We start from the raw sequence: 21,044 nt of genomic DNA on the forward strand, positions 1-21,044 counted from the left end.
TGTCGTTTTTATTTGAAAATAATTTTAGAAAAAACAAATCTGAATAAAACATCAGTTTTATTTACTCATCTTTATCTTTGTCCACAACTTGTAAAAATGGTGCACGTCGTCTCATTTCACAAAGGAAGGTGTGTTTTTAATGGGAGAAGAAACCAAGACAGGTCAGTCTGGATCACCAATTTTCTTCAAAGGTGAAAACAAAACGGGTCTTAGTTTGGGAAACAGAGGCTGACACAAAGCTCACAAAAAAGCAGCTTTAGCCCAAACAGGCTTCCCTGTAGCGTTAATCGTGACTTCACAGCTCATCGTGTTTGTACGTGAACTCCCTGGAAGATATGAAGCCGTCCTTGTTCTTGTCCTCTTTGTCAAAAATGTCCTCAGCCACGCTCTCGTGTAGCGTGTCGTTAGGAGGGTAGCCGTAGCGCTCGTACTCCTTCCGCAGGTACTCTTTCACCTGATAAACACAGAGGGCAGAAAGAAGCAGAGAATACACTAAATCCGACCGTGTGCTAATAAAATATTAGACCAATCAGCAGGAGCCATAAACGCTCACAGCTCAGTCAGACATTGCCCACAACGCCATTAAATTATCCCGACTGCCATAGTCAATATCACAATATTACACATGATCACATTTTCTAAATACTGCACCATCTCGTTGCAGATTTCATTTTAACGGGAAAAACTTTAATATGAGCATTTTAAGCCTAAATCTACCAAAGACTGTGAGCCAGCAGCACTGAGAGGACAGTGGTGCCTCTGACCCTCACCTCGTCTTTGGACAGCCTCCAGTCATCGTTGAGGTCCATCTCCTGGAAGGACTCGTGTGACCTTGGACCATTTCTGATTTCAAGCAGCTCAACGATGAAGGTCAGTGTGCTCTCAGGTGGGATCTTACCTGGTCAGCAACACAAGAAATCAGCTGAATCTAAATAAAGTTGTCGCGTCTCTACAACTATTCACAATCATAAAGGAAATATTTAGTTGATGGTGTTAATAGCGAGCTCAGACTGTTAGTGTTGTGCTTACCAGGAAACAGTTTTGTCTGCATGCTCCATGCGGAGAGAAAGTAGACTAAAGAAGCCATTATGCAGGCTTGGAGTCTTAACCCAAGAGTCAAAGCAAGACAGAAGAACGTTGGGAAGCAGTTATTTAAAGAGCCAGATTTTCCCAGAATTCACCACCTTTCCCTTCTTTCCCATAGGCCAGAGATGGAGGGATCACCAGCCTCCTCTTCTCTCCAGCACACATATTCTGCAGGCCCACATCCCAGCCTTTGATTACTTGTCGGATGCCCAGTGTGAACCACATGGCGTCCTTGTCACCAGCACCTTGACTTCGACTGCAGAGGAAAGTAAAAGTTATATCTGAACACATTTAGAGACAAGTGTTTCAGAACAAACTGCTGCCGGTAAAAAGTAAAACGGAGAGATGAGACATTATGTTTTTATTGAGGCAAATGAGCGTGTACACAGAACATAACAAAGAGTTTACTGAAAAAACATTTCTACACGACTCCTATAGCAACTCTTCTCTGCTTTTATAGCAGTGCTGTCAGAATATGATTGTGACCAGGGTAGGGCTGGGCGATATGACGATTTTAGACCGTTTGACGATCTACACATCTGACGGTCTGTCATTTTTGAGAGACCTTTTTATCACGATTCACAGCTCTGCTGTTGAAATTCTGCCTCTGAATGAAAAGGGAACTTACCCCAGGCGAATGACACGCCTTTGTTTGACCCTTAACCAATCAGAGTGAGTCATAGTAATATATTAGTGCCCCGCTTGTTTTCACCTGTGTGTGAACAAACATGGCTTCGGCCGCGGCTGAGAGCGACAACGAGGTTTTCGTTCCGAAGAGGAACGCAGGGTTTCCTTAGCGCGCGGCGCTAACAACTTAGTGACGTGACATGTCTCGGAGAAAGCGTAAAAACACATTGGACGCTTCTTCTGAAGCAGGAAAATAACACCGCTTCTTAAGCAGAGCACGACGTCGCCTCGGCTCGTTCACCCTCTGCCGAGCCGGTACCGGACTGAGCTCGGTCACTAGGTCGTTGGAGCTGCCCCGTGAATGCCTGATGGAAAACCGGCGGGTTTCATCAGACTCGTAGTTTCTTGTTCTTGCTGGGGACCTCCTGTATTTTACCGCTCCCTCTTGCAGTCTTCCCCTATTACAATTTAAAATGATTCTGTAAACTCCGTGATCAATAGAAACAATCTCTGCCTCTGCCAGCTGCAGTAAATGAAGTTTCCAAATAATAAGAGGTGCACCAGAACAGTGAAGCAAAGAAAGATTCCTGAGTTTGTTAGTAATTTTATTTATTAGGTGCATAACCTGTTCTATTTTTCTGTGAATTGAGATCAAATCAGTGCTTCTATGGGTTGTCTTCAATCTGCACTGGAAAATTTTACTTTATTTAGATACTTGTTGCAGAAAATATTCAGAATGCGCAGATTTTTGCTACCACAAGCGATCTCTGGTCCAGCCGCACATCAGAGCCTTATTTGAGCTTAACTATCCACTACATGAGCAACTGGGAGCTACATAGTATTTTGAACATGTTAATGTTTACACAATACGTTTGCAATTGACATGTTTGCACTTTAAATATGTTTACGATATTAATTTATGTTAAGTTACTTGAAAAACGAGAAAAACTGATTTTTGTAATTGTTTCTCTCAGGGCTTTTATCATCTCTGGTGTGAGTTTAAAGTATAAGTGTGTTAGCACTGTGCTGATTATCCCTAATATGAATAAATGTTTATTTATTCAATGTTTCTCTTCTTTAATACGCAATTGAAGTCGTGCTATTCATGGATAAAAAATCGTGATAAAATCGAAATCGTGATGAAATATTCGAAAAATCGTGATATTCTATTTTTGCCATATCGCCCAGCCCTAGACCAGGGTTTTTCCTGGCTCAAACCGAGGCAGAGGGGGTACCATCCTGACCATGCGCCAGCACATGCATGCTCTGCATTCAACTTTTTTAAAAGGCAAAATATTTTTTCGTTAAGTGTTCTAATCTAAGCTTCTGTTGATTAATTTAATATTCCATTTGACAACGTTTCAAGTGAAACAAAACTGGTTTGCTGCTGAAAAATATGAAATAAAACAACAAAATTATGAGGCTGAAATAACAGTCTTATTATAAAAGGCTCAATAATATGCATTAGACTGGTTTTTAGTTCCCTTTTTCCCCATCTGACCTACATTTCAGTAACATTTTAGGTTTGTAGTGAGAACACTCATCTGAGTCAAAATAACACATAAATATATCCAGTAAAATATAATGCATTTCATTAACATGCATTTATGTTGGAGATGGTAATAACGTTTAATTTCTGCTACTAACAATGTAATGGTGGCATGTCTATTATGTCCAGGTTGGAAATAATCCACTTTAAATTATGTTCAAAGATAGAAGCGTTTGAAAATTATATACTACAACGGCTTGCCTTATCTTGTAGCAGTAATGTGACTCGTATCTGCAGCGGTTCTGATCCATGGCGCTGCAGGATGCAGAATAAACAGGATGGTGGGGACTTTTCATTCACTTGTAGAGTTTAGTCTTTCTTAGATTTACGATCATCATATATTTTTCTGTGCGCCACTTGATTGTGAGACTGCTACCCGTTAGCTTTAGCATTAGCCAATCTGCGTGTAGCTGCACGTTTGATCCCAAACTTTGGACCGGTTCTGCCTTTGTGACTTTGCTGGTTCCTTTATTTTTCTCCACTGCATCCAGATGACCACACTGTGCGCCAGTAAAAAGCATTTTTCTTACACGTAACTTACTTTTGTTCAATAAAGTTCTGGGGAAAATAGTAATTCAAGGATGTTGCACCAGTGCTACGTGTAAAAATAGACAGACATGCACAGACAGCTTTTTTCGTTGCACTGTACATTCCTGCTCTGATATGGAAGAGCCTGGGGTTAAAATCAGGACGTCAGTAGCACCAACCATAGCTATGTACCAACTAGCGAGAAAAGCAATTTTTTTATCTTATTCTGCAGCGGTTTTAGCGCTTTTGGTGCACCGCTGCAGATACAGCGCCCCTGTAGTGGCACAACGTTGCAACTGCAGTTAAAATAACATCCATATAGCTGGGGGCAGAGTGAAATCAGGCTGGGGCGGCACTAAAATAGCTGGAGGCGGCCGCCACGCAAATTTAAACGTAGGTAAAACCCTGGTGACTGAGTAGAGCATAAAAATCAGCTTAAATAGTTGGAGTTTAGATCTGTTTTAAACTCTCTGCATCTTACTTGAGTATGTATTTAGTCCTACAGCATGAACCCGTTTCTCCAGTTCACCGAGTAAATTATTTCTACATGGACCAAATAAGTCATGTTTAGGGTGTTTTTCCAAAAGAGAATGGCACGTTTGAAATCCAGTTAACTTTCCAAACACAAGTTAAGTTTTTTTTATAACCATCCCAGCACAAAATATGACCACCTCAGTCAGGTTTACAGTGTTTACTCATCTATGAGCATGAAAATGTTTTATTTCAGACTTCTTTAATATCATGGATACCAGAGTCTTATATGGACAATGCAGACAGCCCTGTATACTGGCAGTGTAGGGCCATGTATAGAGGGACCCAGTATAGCAGTGCCATCCAGTGTGGAACCTGGGTGGCACCCTCCTAGCTACAAGCCAGTAGCACTGGCACTCACCCATCTTCACTCCCTAGTGAGGTCCTCACTGGATCCACTGCAGTTTGCCAACCAGCCGGGCATTGAGGTGGAAGAAGCCATCATCTACCTCCTACACCAAGCTCCGACTCACCTGGAGATGCCTGGAGGCACTGTGAAGATCATGTTTTTTTTATTTCTCCAGTGCCTTTTACACTAAACATCCAACCTGGACCACCAGGAGTGGACCACCACCTGACACAGTGGATATTGGACTACTCACAGAACGCCCATAGTTTGTTAGATCACAGGGTTGTGTCTGCAGTAGGCACCACAGGGAACTGTACTGGTTCCTCTTCACCCTCCAGACTGCAGACTTCTCCACCAACTCCACAGACTGCCATCAACAGAAGTTCTTTGATGAGTCTGCCATAGTTAGCCTCATCACCAGTGAGGACAACTCAAAGTAAAGACTGGGGACATGGGATTTTGGGGACTCATGCCAGCAGAACAATCTCCTGATCAACATGGGGAAAACCAAGGAGCTGCTGGTGGACTTCTGCAGACAAAGGCCCAATGTTTTAGATTGGGGTCCTTACCCCAAGCAGCGGGCTGCCCGCGGAAGTGCCTGACTTTAAATCGGCTCTACTAAAGAGGCTTACTGGCCAATGGCGTTGGTGAAGAAGTGCTAAATATCGGCCCGATTAATCGGCTAACCGATAAATCGGCCAAGCCCTAGTTAGGATTACGTTAAAGCCTGGCTGGCACTTTCTGAGTGAATGATGGTAAGACTGAGTTTATCTTCTTCCTCTAAAATGTTTGCAGTGATAAAATCCTGCCCACCAGTTTGTCTTCATTGGCTCCATTTAAGAAGGGTGTCGTTACAAACCTAGCCAAAGTAGCCAAAATGGTACTGCATGTTAGCTTTGGCCAGATTTTCATATCACCCTCCACTCTGTAGCTGCCGGCAGAGAGATTGTAACAGTATCCTGTTTGAGCTGCGACTGCTGCTGTTTCCACATCTTTAAATAGCCCATAAAAAGTGGATTAGTGCAAACGGATCACATCATCCATCTATGGTCATGGCGTAAACATATTCTGGACAGGAGGTTCTGTTTCGTTCCCTCCTGACTGCCAGTGGCAGTAAACAGAGTGGATGTATCTCCTCGCGCTCTGCGCAGGTCGAGTACTAATGTAAACAAAGTCACGCACGTGACACGTAGCGCACCTGGTCGCGAGTCTATAAATTACGCGCCGATAGCTATGTTCGGGTCTCTTTGATCTTCTCGCTGTTGGCCTGGCGTGCTTCGCTGGTCAATCGCTCCGTAAGTCCGTGATTCGGATCTTATCGGTCTTGAGAGGTGAGTACTGTTTTTACTTGGCGTCTTCCTGCCCGGGACCGTGTGGTCGGAGCGCTCGAAGGAGCCCTCTGGGGCGGTGGATTGACGCTGTTATTTATCTGCTAATTGTTACCGAGTGAGGGTGGTGCGGCCGGCCGGCGCCGTTCGGACCGCCGCTGCCGGCTCGGATAGGGCTCGCTGGCGGTCGCAGGTTTTCCCCTGTGGAAAGGGGAGGTGAGTGCGGCCGGCGAGCGCTACAGGTAAGTGGGGCTGGACGTTCTGACCGTGGTGGTGGCACGCTCAGATTACCTAGCCGACACACACGCACGTGTGTTGTTTTACAACGCTACCGGTGAGTGGGGCTGGACGTTCTGACCGTGGTGGTGGCACGCTCAGATTACCTAGCCGACACACACGCACGTGTGTTGTTTTACAACTCCATGACTGAATCGCGTTCTTCAGTTTTCCTCGAAGTCCTCGCTCAGTTCCTGTGGAGTCGCTGGCGTCTCCCACACCGGTAAGGATGTTGGAGTGTACGTCATGCGGGGCTCCCCTGAAAGGTGGAGGACGGGCACGACTTATGTCCCAAGTGCCTGGGCGTCGGTCACCTCAGAGAGGCGCTGACTTACCCGTGCATGAACTGCAGCATTTTGCCGCTGGCGGTGCGGGAGGACAGGCTACGTCAAGTGGAGTGCCTCCTGTTTGAGTCAGACCTGCCGCCCTCTGGTGTCCCTCGCCCGTGTTCCGGGAGACGGAGGGATAGACCGGCTGAGGAACGCGGCAGCCCGAGGCGCAAGAAGCGGCGTGTGGCGCAACCCTCTCGCCAGGAAGTGGACTCTTTGCGGGCGGAGGTGGAACAGCTCAAAGCGCTGCTGACCAGAGCCCCGGACGAGGGGGGCCTGGACGACCTGATCTCTGTGAGGGCCTCAAATTCTGAGTTTCAGTCCCTCGAGGAGGAGGGCCCCTCTCCTGGCCGTAGTCAGGGGCTGGTGATGGAGCCCCCGGGCCTGGGAGGTCATGGCGACTCGGGGATGTCTCTCCATAGCTCAGCAAGCTCGGAGCTGGCGGAGGACCCCTGTCAGTTGCGGGCGATTTTGCGAGCGGCACTGGCCAGGATTGGACTGGACGACGTGCCGGTGGCCCGTCCGGCGGGGAATCCCTTCTTCCGCCGGGCTCCGGCGGCGCCCCCGTTTCAGGTCCCACCATCGCCAGCCTTTGTGGAGGAGATGCAGCGGTGCTGGGGGGACCCGAGACAGCTTTCCCACCATGGTAGGGATGCCAGGACCCTGGCATCGATGCGGGAGGCAGGAACCTACGGGTTGGACCGCATGCCCCCGGTGGACCACTGCGTTGCCTCTCTGGTGCTCTCCCCGGATGAGGCATTGAGGGACAGGGTCCGCTGTCCGAGCACCCAGTGTCGGGTGACCGACAGCTTACTGTGCCGGGCTTACCACATCGGGGCACGGATGGCACGCACCAGCAATTCGCTGTCGGTGCTGTTGCTAGCCCAGTCCCAGATGCTGCAGTCGGGCGCAGCGGGGATGGCACTGGGCGATACGAACGACGCAGCCCTGCAAGCATTTGGGCTGATGTCCAGGGAGCTTGGTCGGTTGTTGGGCACGCTGGTAGTGGCTCGCCGTCAGGTTCCGGTGTCGGATGATTGCCGACAGAGCCTGCGCGGTCTGCCCGTGGTGCCGGGCCAGTTGTTCGGGCCCGAGGCTGAGCGGGCGTTGGAACGTCGGCGGCAGTCCAGACAAGCCGCAGAGGCCTGGAGTGGGCGTAGCGGGGCAGGGGTCCTCCCCATGCCACAGTCCAGGCCACGAGGGGCACGAGACCCTCGGCGCCGGTTTTGTCCGGCCGCCCCCTTGCAGGTCGCCCAGCAGGCCGCGGCTGCGGCAGGGACTTGGAGATGCTCGGGGGCAGGTCAGGCCCCGCCCCGGGGATCCTCGGGGCAGGACAGGGGCCGCCGCCCCCCCAGGGCCCCAAACAGGCGTCGGGACACGGCCTGAGGGCTGTGGGCCGGCGGCGGGCAGATTTACACCACAGCACCTGGCCCTCTGGGAGGCCCAATGCAGAGACGCTTGGGTGGTTCGAACTATGTCCCAGGGCTACAGGTTGCAGTTCCGCCGTCGGCCCCCACCCCCTTCGGGGGTCAGGGTGACTTCGGTCACAGATCCTGCACGGGTCAGCATCCTGATGCAGGAAATAGATGTGCTCCTGGACAAACGGGCCATAGAGGTCGTTCCGCCGCATTTGCAGGCAGACGGCTTTTATTCGACGTATTTCTTGGTGCCCAAGAAGGATGGGCCCCTGCGGCCGGTACTGGACCTCAGGGGTCTCAATCGGTTCCTGAAGGTGCTGCCCTTCCGCATGCTTCGGACTCGCGATGTCCTTCAGGTGGTTTGTCCGGGAGAGTGGTTTACGACCATAGACCTCAAGGACGCATACTTCCATGTCCCGATCCATCCGGGGCACAGGAAGTACCTGCGGTTTTCTTTCCTCGGGAGGGTGTACCAGTTTCTGGTTCTGCCATTCGGCCTGTCTCTCGCCCCCCGAGTTTTCACGCGGTGCGTGAAGGCAGCCCTGAGCCCCCTGTGTCGGGCGGGGTTGAAGGTCCTGCCATATCTCGACGACTGGCTCGTCTGCGCGCCGTCGTGTCGCGAAGTGGGTCTGGCCACGGCCAGGGTCCTTGCCCACGTCGAGGCGCTGGGGATGACGGTGAACCTGCAGAAGAGTTCTCTGGTTCCGACTCAGCGGGTGGATTTTATCGGCATTGCCATAGATTCTGTGGCCATGCGGGCGAGGCTGACCGGGCAGAGGAGGGTCCGGATTCGGTCCTTGCTCCGGGCCTTTCGCCTTGGGGCGGCACCCCCGGTCCAGGTGTGGCTGCGACTGTTGGGGATGCTGGTCTCGGCTTCTGCACTGGTGCCTCTCGGGCTGCTCCACCTTCGGCCCTTGCAGAGGTGGTTCAACGGCTTCCGCCTGGATCCCCGGCGACACCGACGGGTCGAGCTGGAGGTCACGAGCAGCTGTGTGGCTCTTTTGCGTCGTTGGGACGATGTCGCCTACCTGAGTCTCGGCGTCCCGCTTGGCGCGGTTCCCGCCAGACGGGAGGTGGTCACGACGGATGCGTCACCCCGGGGGTGGGGGGCGCATTGGCAGTGCAGGTCGGTCCAGGGGTTGTGGAGCCCCCGTCAGGCACGGCTTCACATCAATGTCCTGGAGTTGAAGACCGTCTACTTGGCGCTGAGGCGCTTCTTGCCCTTTCTGCGGGGCAAGCACGTGCTCATCCGGATGGACAGCACCTCGGCGGTGTTCCACATAAACCATCAGGGGGGCACCAGGTCGTTGCGATCGTTGAGGGAGGCTCAGACGCTGCTGACCTGGGCTTACCCTCGCTTGGCCTCCATCAGGGCGCTGCACCTTCCGGGGTGGAGGAACTCGGTGGCGGATTGCCTGTCCCGGCGGGGTCTTCCCCCGGGGGAATGGAGGTTGCACCCTCAGGTGGTGCAGAGGGTGTGGCATCAGTTTGGAGAGGCCCAGGTGGATCTGTTCGCCTCGAGGAGCAGCACACATTGCCCTCTGTGGTTCTCCCTGGCAGAGGCCGACGCCCCTCTGGGGATGGACGCCCTCGCCAATGCCTGGCCGTTGGTTCGGCTGTACGCTTTCCCGCCGTCTCCGTTGATCTTACCAACCCTCCATCGGGTGAGGGACTCGTCACACGAGGTCCTTCTGGTGGCGCCAGACTGGCCCATGAGGCTCTGGTTTCCATTGCTTCTCAGTCTGCTGAATGGAGAGCCATGGCGGTTGCCGGCGAGACGGGACCTCCTGTCTCAGATGGAGGGGAGGATTTGGCATCCGTCCCCAGATCATCTTCGGCTCACGGTGTGGCCATTGAAAGGGGCAGGCAGCCCCCAGTCGGCTTAGAGCCCTCCATCCAGCAGGTGCTGGATAGTGCCAGGGCTCCGTCTACAAGGGCCACGTACGCTCGCTGTTGGCAGCGGTTTGCTACCTGGTGTTCTGGCAGGGACGTGGACCCTGGTTCTTGTTCCCTGCATGAGGTTCTGCGGTACCTCCAGCACCTGTTTGACAAGGGCCGGGCCGCCTCGACCCTTAAGGTACACCTGGCGGCTATTTCGGCCAACCACCTCTTGGTGGATGGCAGGAGCATTGGGGCTCACTGTTTGGTGACCCAGTTTCTGCGGGGCGTGAGAAGGTTGCGTCCTGCCTTGTGCAGGCCGGCACCTGCTTGGAACCTTCCCCTGGTCCTGCGGGCCATGTGTGGGCCACCCTTTGAGCCAATGACTACTGCCCCGTTGGCAGTGGTGTCTGTGAAAACCGCCTTTCTCTTGGAAGTGACGTCGGCTAAACGGGTCAGTGAGCTGCACGCACTGGACATCAGCCCCGCCTGCCTGCGGTGGAAGGCAGATGGGTCGGGGGTGACGCTGTGGCCCAACGTCGCCTTTCTTCCCAAGGTTCTGCCCGCGGGCTACGTGAATGCCGCAATCGAGCTGGGGGCGTATTTCCCTCCCCCATTTCACTCGGAGGAACAACGGCGGGCGAATTTGCTGTGCCCGGTCCGGGCACTGCAGCTCTATATTGTGGCCACAAACACTGTCCGGCAGTCAAACCAGCTGTTTGTCTGTCACGGAGGAGTGAACAGGGGTCGGGCCCTCTCGAAGCAGAGGCTGTCGCATTGGGTCGTGGACGCCATTGCGATGGCTTACGCGGCAGTGGGTGCCGTGGCTCCCCCTGGGATCGTGTGCCATTCCACCAGGAGCGTTGCTACATCCTGGGCGGCGATGAGAGGTGTGCCACTGGCGGACGTCTGTGCTGCGGCGTCCTGGGCAACTCCGTGCACGTTTGCACGCTTCTACCGCCTCAACGTTGGCCACGGGTCCGCGCTCGCTTCGGCGGTGCTGCCTCTGGCGGCTACCTCCTGAGTGACGGTGAGTTTTATGTTCCTCGTGACACTTCTGGCATAAGTCATCCACTCTGTTTGCTGCCACTGGCAGTCAGGAGGGAACGAAACAGAACGGAAGTTACGGTGTAACTATGGTTCTGTGAGTTCCTGGATGACTGCCAGTCACAGGGGTCACTCGGAACTTCTCGGGCGAGAAGATCCCGGGAGACCCGAACGTAGCTATCGGCGCGTAATTTATAGACTCGCGACCAGGTGCGCTACGTGTCACGTGCGTGACTTTGTTTACATTAGTACTCGACCTGCGCAGAGCGCGAGGAGATACATCCACTCTGTTTACTGCCACTGGCAGTCATCCAGGAACTCACAGAACCATAGTTACACCGTAACTTCCGTTGGCCGTATCTTTCATGCAAAGGGGACAGGAATTGGGGTGGTGGGGTGGGGTGGGGGGTGGTGGTGGTGGTAATTTCAGCATTCTTTAAAGGAGGACTAGGCCATTTTGGCTGGTTTCTAGCACCCCTAGTGTCTGTTTACTACAACCGAAAGCAAAACCTATCACCTCGCAGTGTGGAATATCTCCCCAGCCATCATTAGCGTCTACAGAAGGAATTCATCACAAAATCAAACATATCAGGTGTGTTCATGATGTAAAGCATGCAGGACACCTGCTGGAAATAGACTGCAGTGCCAGGTATGTCAGCTCAATTGTCTAACAGCTGGCCGCCCACCACACTGAAGTTGCAAGTGTGGTATTCTGGCCACAGGGGGTGGTGAGGGTCTGAGTGACTTTTCATTAACGTGGTAAAGGGTCATCTAAGCACATACTGGCTCAAGAAAATGATTAAAAAAATTAAAAAAGTTGCATAGTATCCCTTTAAATTGTGACTTTTTAAGTTTTCTTGTTGGTTACTCTTTTTAGAGGGTATTCTCTATTCAATTTCATTGAATCATATCATACTGTTTACCTGCTCCAACACTGCTGACAGTGGCTCTCAAGGACCAGAATACACACACACACACACACACACACACACACACACACACACACACACACACACACACACACACACACACACACCTTAGTATACTTGTGAGGACCCGTCATTGACTTACATTCATTTTGGTGATCCGCTATGCCTAACCCATACCCTACCCAGTGGGGTTCTATTCATAGCCCCTTAGCCGAACCTAAAGGGCAACACCCAACCTCCGAAACCATGTTTTCGGGTTTTCTTCACCGTGAGGACATGTCCCATTGTTAGACGTGAAAAGTATATTTTTATATGCACGCACACAGCAGCTGCTGGCTGAAAGGGTTAAATAATGCACGATCTCTAGACAAAACAGGAAACACACCTGGTGTAAAATATGGTCCCGTTTTCAAAGAAGCCGTCGTGATGCACCAGTAACATGTCTCCGTATTTGGACTTCCGGTGACAGATGAAGGGTCTGTGCAGGACCTCGGTCTTTACCTCGGCTTCAGGCAGCTTCCCGCCGCTGACGGAGGCTACGGCGGGCAGGCAGAGCCAGCTGAGCACCAGCACCAACATACCGGCAGCTTCAGCTTCACACACACGGGAACAGGAGGACAACCATGTCCTCTACGTGGCAGCGACGCTGCTTCAATCAAGTCTCCGCACGACGCTGTCCTCTGATTGGCTGATTCTCTCACGGAGCACCGCCCATGACTACTCATAAACCCTAAAACCAGTGTAGTTCCTCATTGTTTTGTGTTTTATTACATTCGCATCCATGCAGAAGATGATCAGCTGATTAGTTCTGCCTAAACTCTTCATGCTGCACCCCTGGATGTTTTTTTTAGTTTGCTACATTCAGTCGTATTTCTCAGGCTGTGTACACTCTCCTCTAGTTGTACTTTTAAAGCAGTTAAACAGCAGTTAGAGCAACATTATGCATTTACATGCGTTATCAAAAGCCATACATATGTTTCATGATACATTAAACAGGAATCAATGCATTCACACCTCTGATCCAGCCACACCTGTAGCTGTTTTCACTTGTGTCAACATAGCTTATTTTTGCATGAACATTCAGCAAGTCGTATTTTGTAGGTTTTTCATATAGTACAATCATCACATTGTTAAAATGAGTTCCCACTAATCCCCAATCCCCCCCCACCCGTAACAGTGCTGCAGCCGACCACAAACAGCAGTTCTCTGAGACAAGTCCAGGTCTGATCCTCCAGGGAGACAGCTGGTTTAAAAGCTGACTTTCATTACTGTCCATTGCTCAAAGCAAACACAGGAACTCTCTTTAGTAATTCCTGTCTCCAGTTGAAATCAGAGGCTTTTTTCCCCCTCCACAATCAGAAAGAGCAAAATGCACATGACCATTTGTGATGTTCTGGGATCAGGTGAAGTTTTTGCAGCCAGTTGAGTCGATGAGGCAGGAGTCTGTGCATCGGAGCTGCCCAAAGGAGCTGATGAAAAGAGAATGTTTATTTGATTTAAAAACTATAGTGCAGCACTTTTATTTTAAATTGTACTTTGTTAAATATGTGTGTTTACCAATGTCTCACAAAGAGAAATAATATATAGCTATTTTGCAAACGTGTTTCATAAGAAATACTGTGTTGCTGAATTTCTGTGAACATACCCTGCAAGATAGGATTTACAGGTCTGATAACCAAAGTCTTTGCCATCACACTCCTCCATCCCTTCATGTCGGTAACCGTCTCCACAGTAGGCCCACTTACAGTCTGCAAAGGCAAGAAAACAGCAGAGGGGTGAGAAAGAAGCACGTTAGTCATTTCTTTGGCACGGCGTCTGCTTCCAGTGATGCCAGTGCAGCATTTTTCTGTTAATTAAATTGACCAGAAGCAGAAAGAAGTGAGGGGTTGGCAGGAAAGAGGAGGGGGGGGGGGGGGGGGGGGGGGTATTAATTAAACACCAAAGAAAGGTTTCAGTGTGTGCCGCTCTCCACGTGGAACAGTATCTGTGGGGTTTTGGTGAGGTTCTGCAGGTGGGATGTTTGGAACTAGGATTGGGACAATATTACATGTAACTTGTACCAAGCTTTGTAACCTGTAACACGTTTTGTAACTGTAACTTTCATTTTGTAGCACGTAATTCTTGTTTTGTAACTGTAACTTTCATTTTGTAGCACGTAATTCTTGTTTTGTAACTGTAACTTTCATTTTGTAGCACGTAATTCGTTTTGTAACTGTAACTTTCATTTTGTAGCACGTAATTCTTGTTTTGTAACTGTAACTTTCATTTTGTAGCACGTAATTCTTGTTTTGTAACATGTAACTTTCGTTTTAGAGAACAATGTACAAGTTTCAAATCACAGCTCTCAAAACACACATCTCAGTCTACAGTTACAAAACTTAAGTTTACAAGTGCAAAACATTTTGTCCCAATTCTAGCTTCCTTCCCAAAGAACCAATGACAGGCTTTGTCTGACCAGCCAATCACGAGTCTTGGATTCCTGTCAAAGACAATTCCCTTTGGAAGCGAGCTAGAATTGGGACAAAATGTTTTGTACTTGACTACTTGAGTTTTGTAACTGTAGAGTGAGATTTGTGATTTGAAACTTGTACACTGATTTTTTCCTGCAAGTTACAAAATAAAAGTTTCATGTTACGTACCAAAGTTACATGCTACAAAGTTACCTGTCACAAAACAAATACTACGTGTTACTAAATGAAAGTTATGTGTTACAAAACGAAAGTCATGTGTTACAAAACATGAATTACATTGTACAAAACAAAAGTCACAGATACAAAAAAATGTTACAGGTTACAAAACTTGGTACAAGTTAAATTTAATATCGTCCCAATCCTAGTTCCATAGTATTCAGCCAAAAGCAGCCCAATGCTGAAGTTCGAGGCTGATTGTCTGTTCAGACCACCAGCGACACTGATCTACATCACTGAATATTTCTGTGTGTAACTCACTTAGACATGCGTCAGTGACAATCTGGTTTCCGTCGTCACACTCCTCTCCGTGCTGGGCCTGCACCTTCCCATCACCACACACACCCACTCTGTCTGGGACTTTCTCCGTAGACTGGAACGGCTGGAATGGCTGGGAAAGACGTGAAAATATTTATAATGAAAGAGTTATCTTTATCTAAAAATGTGGCTGTAATTACCTGTATGGGGGTCCAGCCATCTTTATCTTTAAAGTAAAGCATCCTTTGATCCTTCCTCAGGGCTATTGCATTTTCTACATGCAGACGTTTCATTTCTTCCTCACTGTTCACCACAAAGATCTACAGAGCAAAGAACAGAAACATGACGAATAACTCAGTAATGCTCCAAGTTCAGTTAGTCCTGTCAACATCCTACCGGAGTGAGCTTGTTGCTGCCACGCCTTTGGGTGTAATAGTTCCCAAATGGAGCGTTGTTGCCTCTGAGGACAGCATCACAGTCACAGCGGCCCGGCGGGCCGGGCAGGCCCTTCTCCCCCTTCTCCCCCACCAGAAACAGACCTGCAGGAAAATACATGGATGTTACGAAATGTGCGTGCGTGTGTGTGTGTGTGTGTGTGTGTATGTGTGTCACAACACCTGAGGCAGGAGGTCCCGGTGGACCAGGGAGGCCATTAGAACCAGGAGGCCCTGGAGGGCCCATGACTCCCGGGGTTCCCGTGTGGCCCTTCATACCCTGCACAAACCCAAAAACATCCCACCTTCGGATCACAGACACACAAAAGGTGGCCTGTGTGTGTTACAGGTTGTGTTTCCACCTGTTTGCCTCTCTTTCCTGGTCTTCCAGTTGGTCCCCTCTTCCCTGGAACACCCAGCTCTCCCTTTGGGCCCAGTTCACCCTTAGGACCGAGCAAAGTTAAACAGGTTTAATCCAATCTGTGTGCTCTCCTATTGAGCGTGCCATCCATACCTTTTGTCCCAGCATGCCCGGCAGACCAACGGAGCCCTGAAGTGAGAGAACACCAGAGCACCCAGTAGGCAAATGGAATCAGCTGATTTTTAGCTTGACTGCAGCTCAACATTCCTAGAAATCTGTAACCAGAGCATCTCTGGCAGGAACTTGGGACAGGAATCAGATTCTGTATAACAGTGTATGAAAAACTTATTCATCAACATTTGGAGGAGCTGATGGCGGATACTAGGATCTGATCAGGTTGTCTCATCACAACAGATAAGAAAAAAAATTCTCTCACATCCAAAAATAAAAGCTCTAGATGTGATTACACGGCACTTTCCTGATGGTTTCTGACACTTACCTTGTCTCCTTTTGGTCCTGATGAACCAGAGTCACCTCGCTCACCCTTGTTTTAGAAAAGAGAAGATGAAAGGGTGAAACGGTGTCATATATAAATACCTGTTTAAGCATTCCTGTAAACATACCTTATCGCCTTTGTAACCACGTGACCCCTGAAGGGACAGACATGCATCATTAATGTCCGTGTGTGTCTTCTATGATTGTGTTTCACATTCAGATGTTACTGACCTTTGTCCCTGCTGGACCTCGGAGTCCTGGTAAGCCCATGAGTCCTTGGTCACCCCTCTCACCCTGGAACAGGTCAAGTTTTACTGAATGGCACGCAATATGAAGCTGTAGCATAATAAGTGTTTGTTCCAGGAAGTAGACTGCACCATTTCTCATAAGAAGGGGATCTGACATTATAGAAGGCAACGGGAGACCTTTCCTTTATTTATGTAGTGCACGTAACATCCTTTTTGCTTGGACTAATGTCTGACTGTAACTTAGAGGCCATGACACGTACCTTGGGTCCCTCTGGACCAGGCTGTCCTGGAAGTCCTGGTTTTCCTGGAAGGCCTGGAGCGCCGGTGCGACCCTGTAGAGACACAAATATCAGAAATATTATTGATGCATTGTCTGCTATTGTTTTTAATACAGTCTCTGCAAAAGAGACTGAAACCTTTAAACAAAACAAGGCAAAAAACCTGTAAACAAGCCTCATCAGTATTAGGGCTGCTGGTTAATGGGTTCTGGATCAGTTTCAGGCTGGTGTCTGACCTGTGCAGGTTGAAAAGTGGCCTCACATCTCATTACACCTGAACTGGCCTTCTACAGATGCTGCATGCTAACGAGATGATTTATGTTTATGTTTATTTATTTGGCAGACGCTTTTATCAAAAGTGACTTACAATTTATAACCTATAGGGCATGTTGTGATCTGTGGGGGAAACCGGAGTACCCAGAGGAAAACCCACACATGCATGGGGAGAACACGCAACTCCACGCAGAAAGGCCGCCTTTGTGCTGCGAGGCAACAGTGCTAACAACTGCACCACCAGCCCATTTCCTTTAGCTGCCTGTGATCAAAGCTGCAGCCTGTGGTGGCACAGGGGAGCTACTGGGTGTGTGAGGAGTGATTTATCACAAAAAGCAAAAGCACTTAGGAAGATTGAACTACACAAGCGGAGGGGCTGGATCAGCAAGACTTGGGTTCAGCACTGGAGACCGGGCCAAGAACCACAGAAAAGTGCAGGAAAAACACAAAGGAGAAAACCGGGGGCTGATGGAGAGGTGAGGAGGATTAAAATGACAGGATGGCATGATAAAACCACTGAGACTATTGTAGCAAGAGCCATTTAGCAGCTGAGAAAGATATTCTGAGCACATCAATAGTCAAATCGGATCACAGTGAATGAGAATGCATGGAAAGCAAAAGAGCGGCAAAGAGTGGGAACAATAAAATATCCCGACCCCATTAATCCAAGGACATGCAGACTAGAGATTCAGGAGAGGAGGAGCTGCTCACCTTTGACCCTGGACGTCCAATTTCTCCCTGGAAGAGGACAGAGAGAAGAGATGCTGTTGGAGCACCGATGGACACAAGGACAAACCTCTCAGTTGAAAACAGCATTAGAGGCATAAATCGTAAAGACACACACCTTTTCCCCTTTTGGCCCTCTTATCCCAGGTAATCCACTTTGACCCTGAAAATGACGCCACATTTTATATCCGGCATGCATTTGTCAGAAGATCAATCCTAAAATCTGATTTTATCTCTACCCTTCGATGCATCCTGATTTAATCAGACCAATGTAAAGATATTCCACAGTCAGGCCTTACCTCCGGGCCTCTTGGTCCTGCAGGTCCTGGAGGTCCAGGAGAACAGTCTGGATGCACAGCATTTTCTCTTTCCTGCTTCGCACCTCCTAAAACAGTTGGATCTAACAGGCTGATAGCCTCCTTCATTTAAAAGGTTAGACACGACAACCAAAAACGTACGTCAGTTTGGGATGCAAATGTGGAAGAAGGTGTGTTTGACAGACTTACAGAGCTGCTGCCATGCTTCCACAGCTCTGGAGGAGGAGGAGGAAAGAGCAGTGGAGGAGGAGGAGACATTAGACAGCAGGGGTCAAACCTCAGCGGTCCATCCAGAAACCTAAAGACTGAGAAGAAAACAGCGGAAGGAGCATGCACCATCTGGTTTCCCTCTTCTAAGCATCAGTCCTGCTACATGCAGATGGAATCGTACCTGAGCGGGACGAGAGGACGCTGTCCATGTGGGAATGTCGGGATGAGGTCCATGCAGGACCCAGGAGGATATGGAAGGACACCGCTATTTTCACTAGGTCCATAATGCTGCCTTCCACACACACACACACACACACACACACACACACACACACACACACACACACACACACACACACACACACACACACACACACACACACACACACACACACACACACACACACACACACACACACACACACACACACACACACACATACAGACAGACAGACACACACTTATTTAGGTTTCCTGACAGCCCCTGGCAGCTGTCACTTTTTCCTTCCTCCCCTTAAGGGTGTCACCATTTCATCACTTCTGCCCACCAGTCATCTGCCTGCCTTTCTGTCTGTCTGTCTGTCTGTCTGCCTGCCTGCCTTTCTGTCTGTCTGTCTGTCTGCCTGCCTTTCTGCCTTTCTGTCTGTCTGTCTGTCTGTCTGTCTGCCTTTCTGTCTGTCTGTCTGTCTGTCTGTCTGCCTTTCTGTCTGGCTGCCTGTCTGTGTGACAAAGTTGCAGAAGCTCCACACTGCAGCAGATGCAGCCACCGCTGTAAAGCAGCCGCCAGCCAGAATTAGACCAAACCAGCCACTCACTCACTCACTCACTCACTCACTCACTCACTCACTCACTCACTCACTCACTCACTCACTCACTCACTCACTCGAAGCTCTGATTTCAGAGTAAATAGTAATGGTGAATACCTGCAGAGAATAAGATCTACCATCTTTACCAAGAACACCCTGTCCTGGTGATTAAAGCACCATAACACACTCCTCCTTACCTTCCAGCTGAGCTGTGGCGCACCGGCACACGCGCTGCTCACACCTAAACGAAACGTGCGCTCCACCGAACCGAAGCGTCAAGTCTGCAAGGATAATAAATTGGATCGACTTCTGACCAAGCTCCTTTCTCCTCCGCCGATCATAAATAACACAGCTGAGGATGAAGAACCTTCTGTCTTAATATTTTAACCCCCCCTACCAAGCTTCTAAATGCCCAGCAGAGACCACTGACTGGTCCAGGTCCGCTCAGTCCCAGCGGGTCCTCTGGATCAGCAAATGTTGGTCTGATCTGGACCGACTCCAGGACAGCTGGCTGCATCGCTGGAGAGAGGATGACATTTTTAGCGCTGGCCTGGCACGGTTTGAGTCCGCGTCTATGATTAGTGGCGCCCTCTGGTGGACTCGTTAAATCACGTCAGTAATAATAACAACAACAATATTATTATTATTATAATTATTATTATTACTGATAATAACAACAACAATAATAACAACATTATATAATAATAATAATAATAATGTTAGGCTCACTGGTAATGACTTCTGTAGCTTTGGGGCTAAAGTGGCAAACATTAAGATAATAATAAACTTCATATCAAGCAAAAAGAGGATGGTTTATGGCTTTATCAAATATATAAATGATAATTTATTTTCTATTTCATTGACTCACTATCAGATTTATTTTACAATAAAAGAAAATCATTGTTCTTGCTCTTGTAAATTCATAGAAAATAAAACTTTTTCCTGTTAATTTCAAAATAACCTTGGCCGTGACTGATAAGGAGGACAGTTGTTCTGCAATGCTGACGACTCATTGGACATTAAAGGTGTTCACTTTAAAAATGAGAAGTTCCACCTAAAACATGGGGGGCAGACAGGTTAAGAGGAAGCTTCCATAGGTGTGACCAAGTCACTGCTTTGCAAGTCACAAGTCTTTCCAGTCAAGTCTCGAGTCAAGTACAAGTCAAAGACAATCAAGTCCAAGTCGAGTCCAAAGTCAATGATGTGGAAGTCCAAGTCAAGTCCAGTCCTTAACTTTGAATTTTCAACTCATAATCAAGTCATCTGTCCAACTTCACTTTAATGACAACGATAATAAATAGATCCCAGAAATAAAGATTATTAAAGCTTCATTTATTTGCTCAGACAAGCAGAAACTGAAACTGATTCTTAACAAAGTGCTGCCGCATTTAGCAGTAAATCAAACCCAGAACGAAGACTGATTCATGATTTTTGTCCATGTCGGGCCACTTTTGTGCTAAAATATCAAATATGCTCAAGTCATCATCAAGTCAACAGATGCAAGTCGATTCAAGTCGCAAGTCATTGGCGTTCAAGTTTGAATCAAGTCTGTAAGTCTTTATAGATTTCATCAAGTCAAGTCAGAAGTCATTAAAATAATGACACTAGTTTGACGAGAGTCCAAGTCATGTGACTCAAGTCCACAACTCTGGAAGCTTCTGACAGCAGGGCATGTGACGTACGAACAGCTGGAACACAACTAACTAACTAACTAACTAACTAACTAACTAACTAACTAACTAACTAACTAACTAGCCTAGTCTGGCTCAGTTGTGATGAATGTAATACCACGGCGCCACCTCTGTTACCTGGTTTCTACCAATTTCCCCCCTTTTTTTTCCTTTCTTCTTTTCCTCTATTCTGTTCTTTTTCTCATTTATTCCTTACTCAGTTCTTTCATTTTTCTCTACTCTGTTCTTTTGCTCTTCATTGATACGACCCAACAATCGGAGGGGAGTTCTTGAGTGACCTGCGCCGGCCCGTGCACTGCCAGTGAATCCCTAATCCAAACTGTTTCGGTCAATGGACTGATTCAGGGGGATCTCACTGAGTTACATCTACTAACTAACTAACTAA

At 48.7% G+C, this 21,044-nt stretch overlaps 2 protein-coding genes across 5 annotated transcripts; both read right to left on the reverse strand.

Annotated features, from left to right (window-relative positions):
- Positions 1–40: 40 nt before the first annotated feature.
- On the reverse strand, positions 41–12,564 carry LOC107383354 (peptidyl-prolyl cis-trans isomerase FKBP14). Its single transcript, XM_015955919.3, has 4 exons — positions 12,261–12,564; positions 1,185–1,342; positions 771–898; positions 41–454 (listed from the first exon to the last, which is right to left on the reverse strand). Exons 1-4 carry the CDS (start codon positions 12,452–12,454, stop codon positions 296–298), a joined length of 639 nt encoding a protein of 212 aa, XP_015811405.1. The 5' UTR covers positions 12,455–12,564; the 3' UTR covers positions 41–295.
- A 51-nt stretch (positions 12,565–12,615) lies between these two features.
- On the reverse strand, positions 12,616–19,558 carry wu:fc38h03 (acetylcholinesterase collagenic tail peptide). 4 transcript variants are annotated; one of them, XM_054744556.2, is made up of 19 exons: positions 19,366–19,558; positions 19,166–19,249; positions 18,344–18,450; positions 18,142–18,257; positions 17,935–18,054; positions 17,754–17,798; positions 17,621–17,647; positions 16,619–16,690; positions 16,342–16,404; positions 16,239–16,265; positions 16,115–16,159; positions 15,769–15,804; positions 15,617–15,697; positions 15,438–15,534; positions 15,217–15,359; positions 15,021–15,140; positions 14,824–14,953; positions 13,521–13,623; positions 12,616–13,344 (listed from the first exon to the last, which is right to left on the reverse strand). In XM_054744556.2, the coding sequence occupies exons 3-19, from the start codon at positions 18,444–18,446 to the stop codon at positions 13,275–13,277; spliced, it is 1,398 nt and encodes a 465-aa protein (XP_054600531.2). In that variant the 5' UTR covers positions 18,447–18,450; positions 19,166–19,249; positions 19,366–19,558; the 3' UTR covers positions 12,616–13,274. The 4 variants fall into 4 exon arrangements, with proteins under 4 accessions (XP_054600531.2, XP_015811404.3, XP_015811403.3 ...); XM_015955918.3 differs by having other exon boundaries at positions 18,344–18,454; XM_015955917.3 differs by having other exon boundaries at positions 19,166–19,558.
- Between the last annotated feature and the right edge of the window lie 1,486 nt (positions 19,559–21,044).

This window comes from Nothobranchius furzeri, chromosome 11, assembly GCF_043380555.1.
Source record: "Nothobranchius furzeri strain GRZ-AD chromosome 11, NfurGRZ-RIMD1, whole genome shotgun sequence".
Lineage (NCBI taxonomy): Eukaryota > Metazoa > Chordata > Actinopteri > Cyprinodontiformes > Nothobranchiidae > Nothobranchius > Nothobranchius furzeri.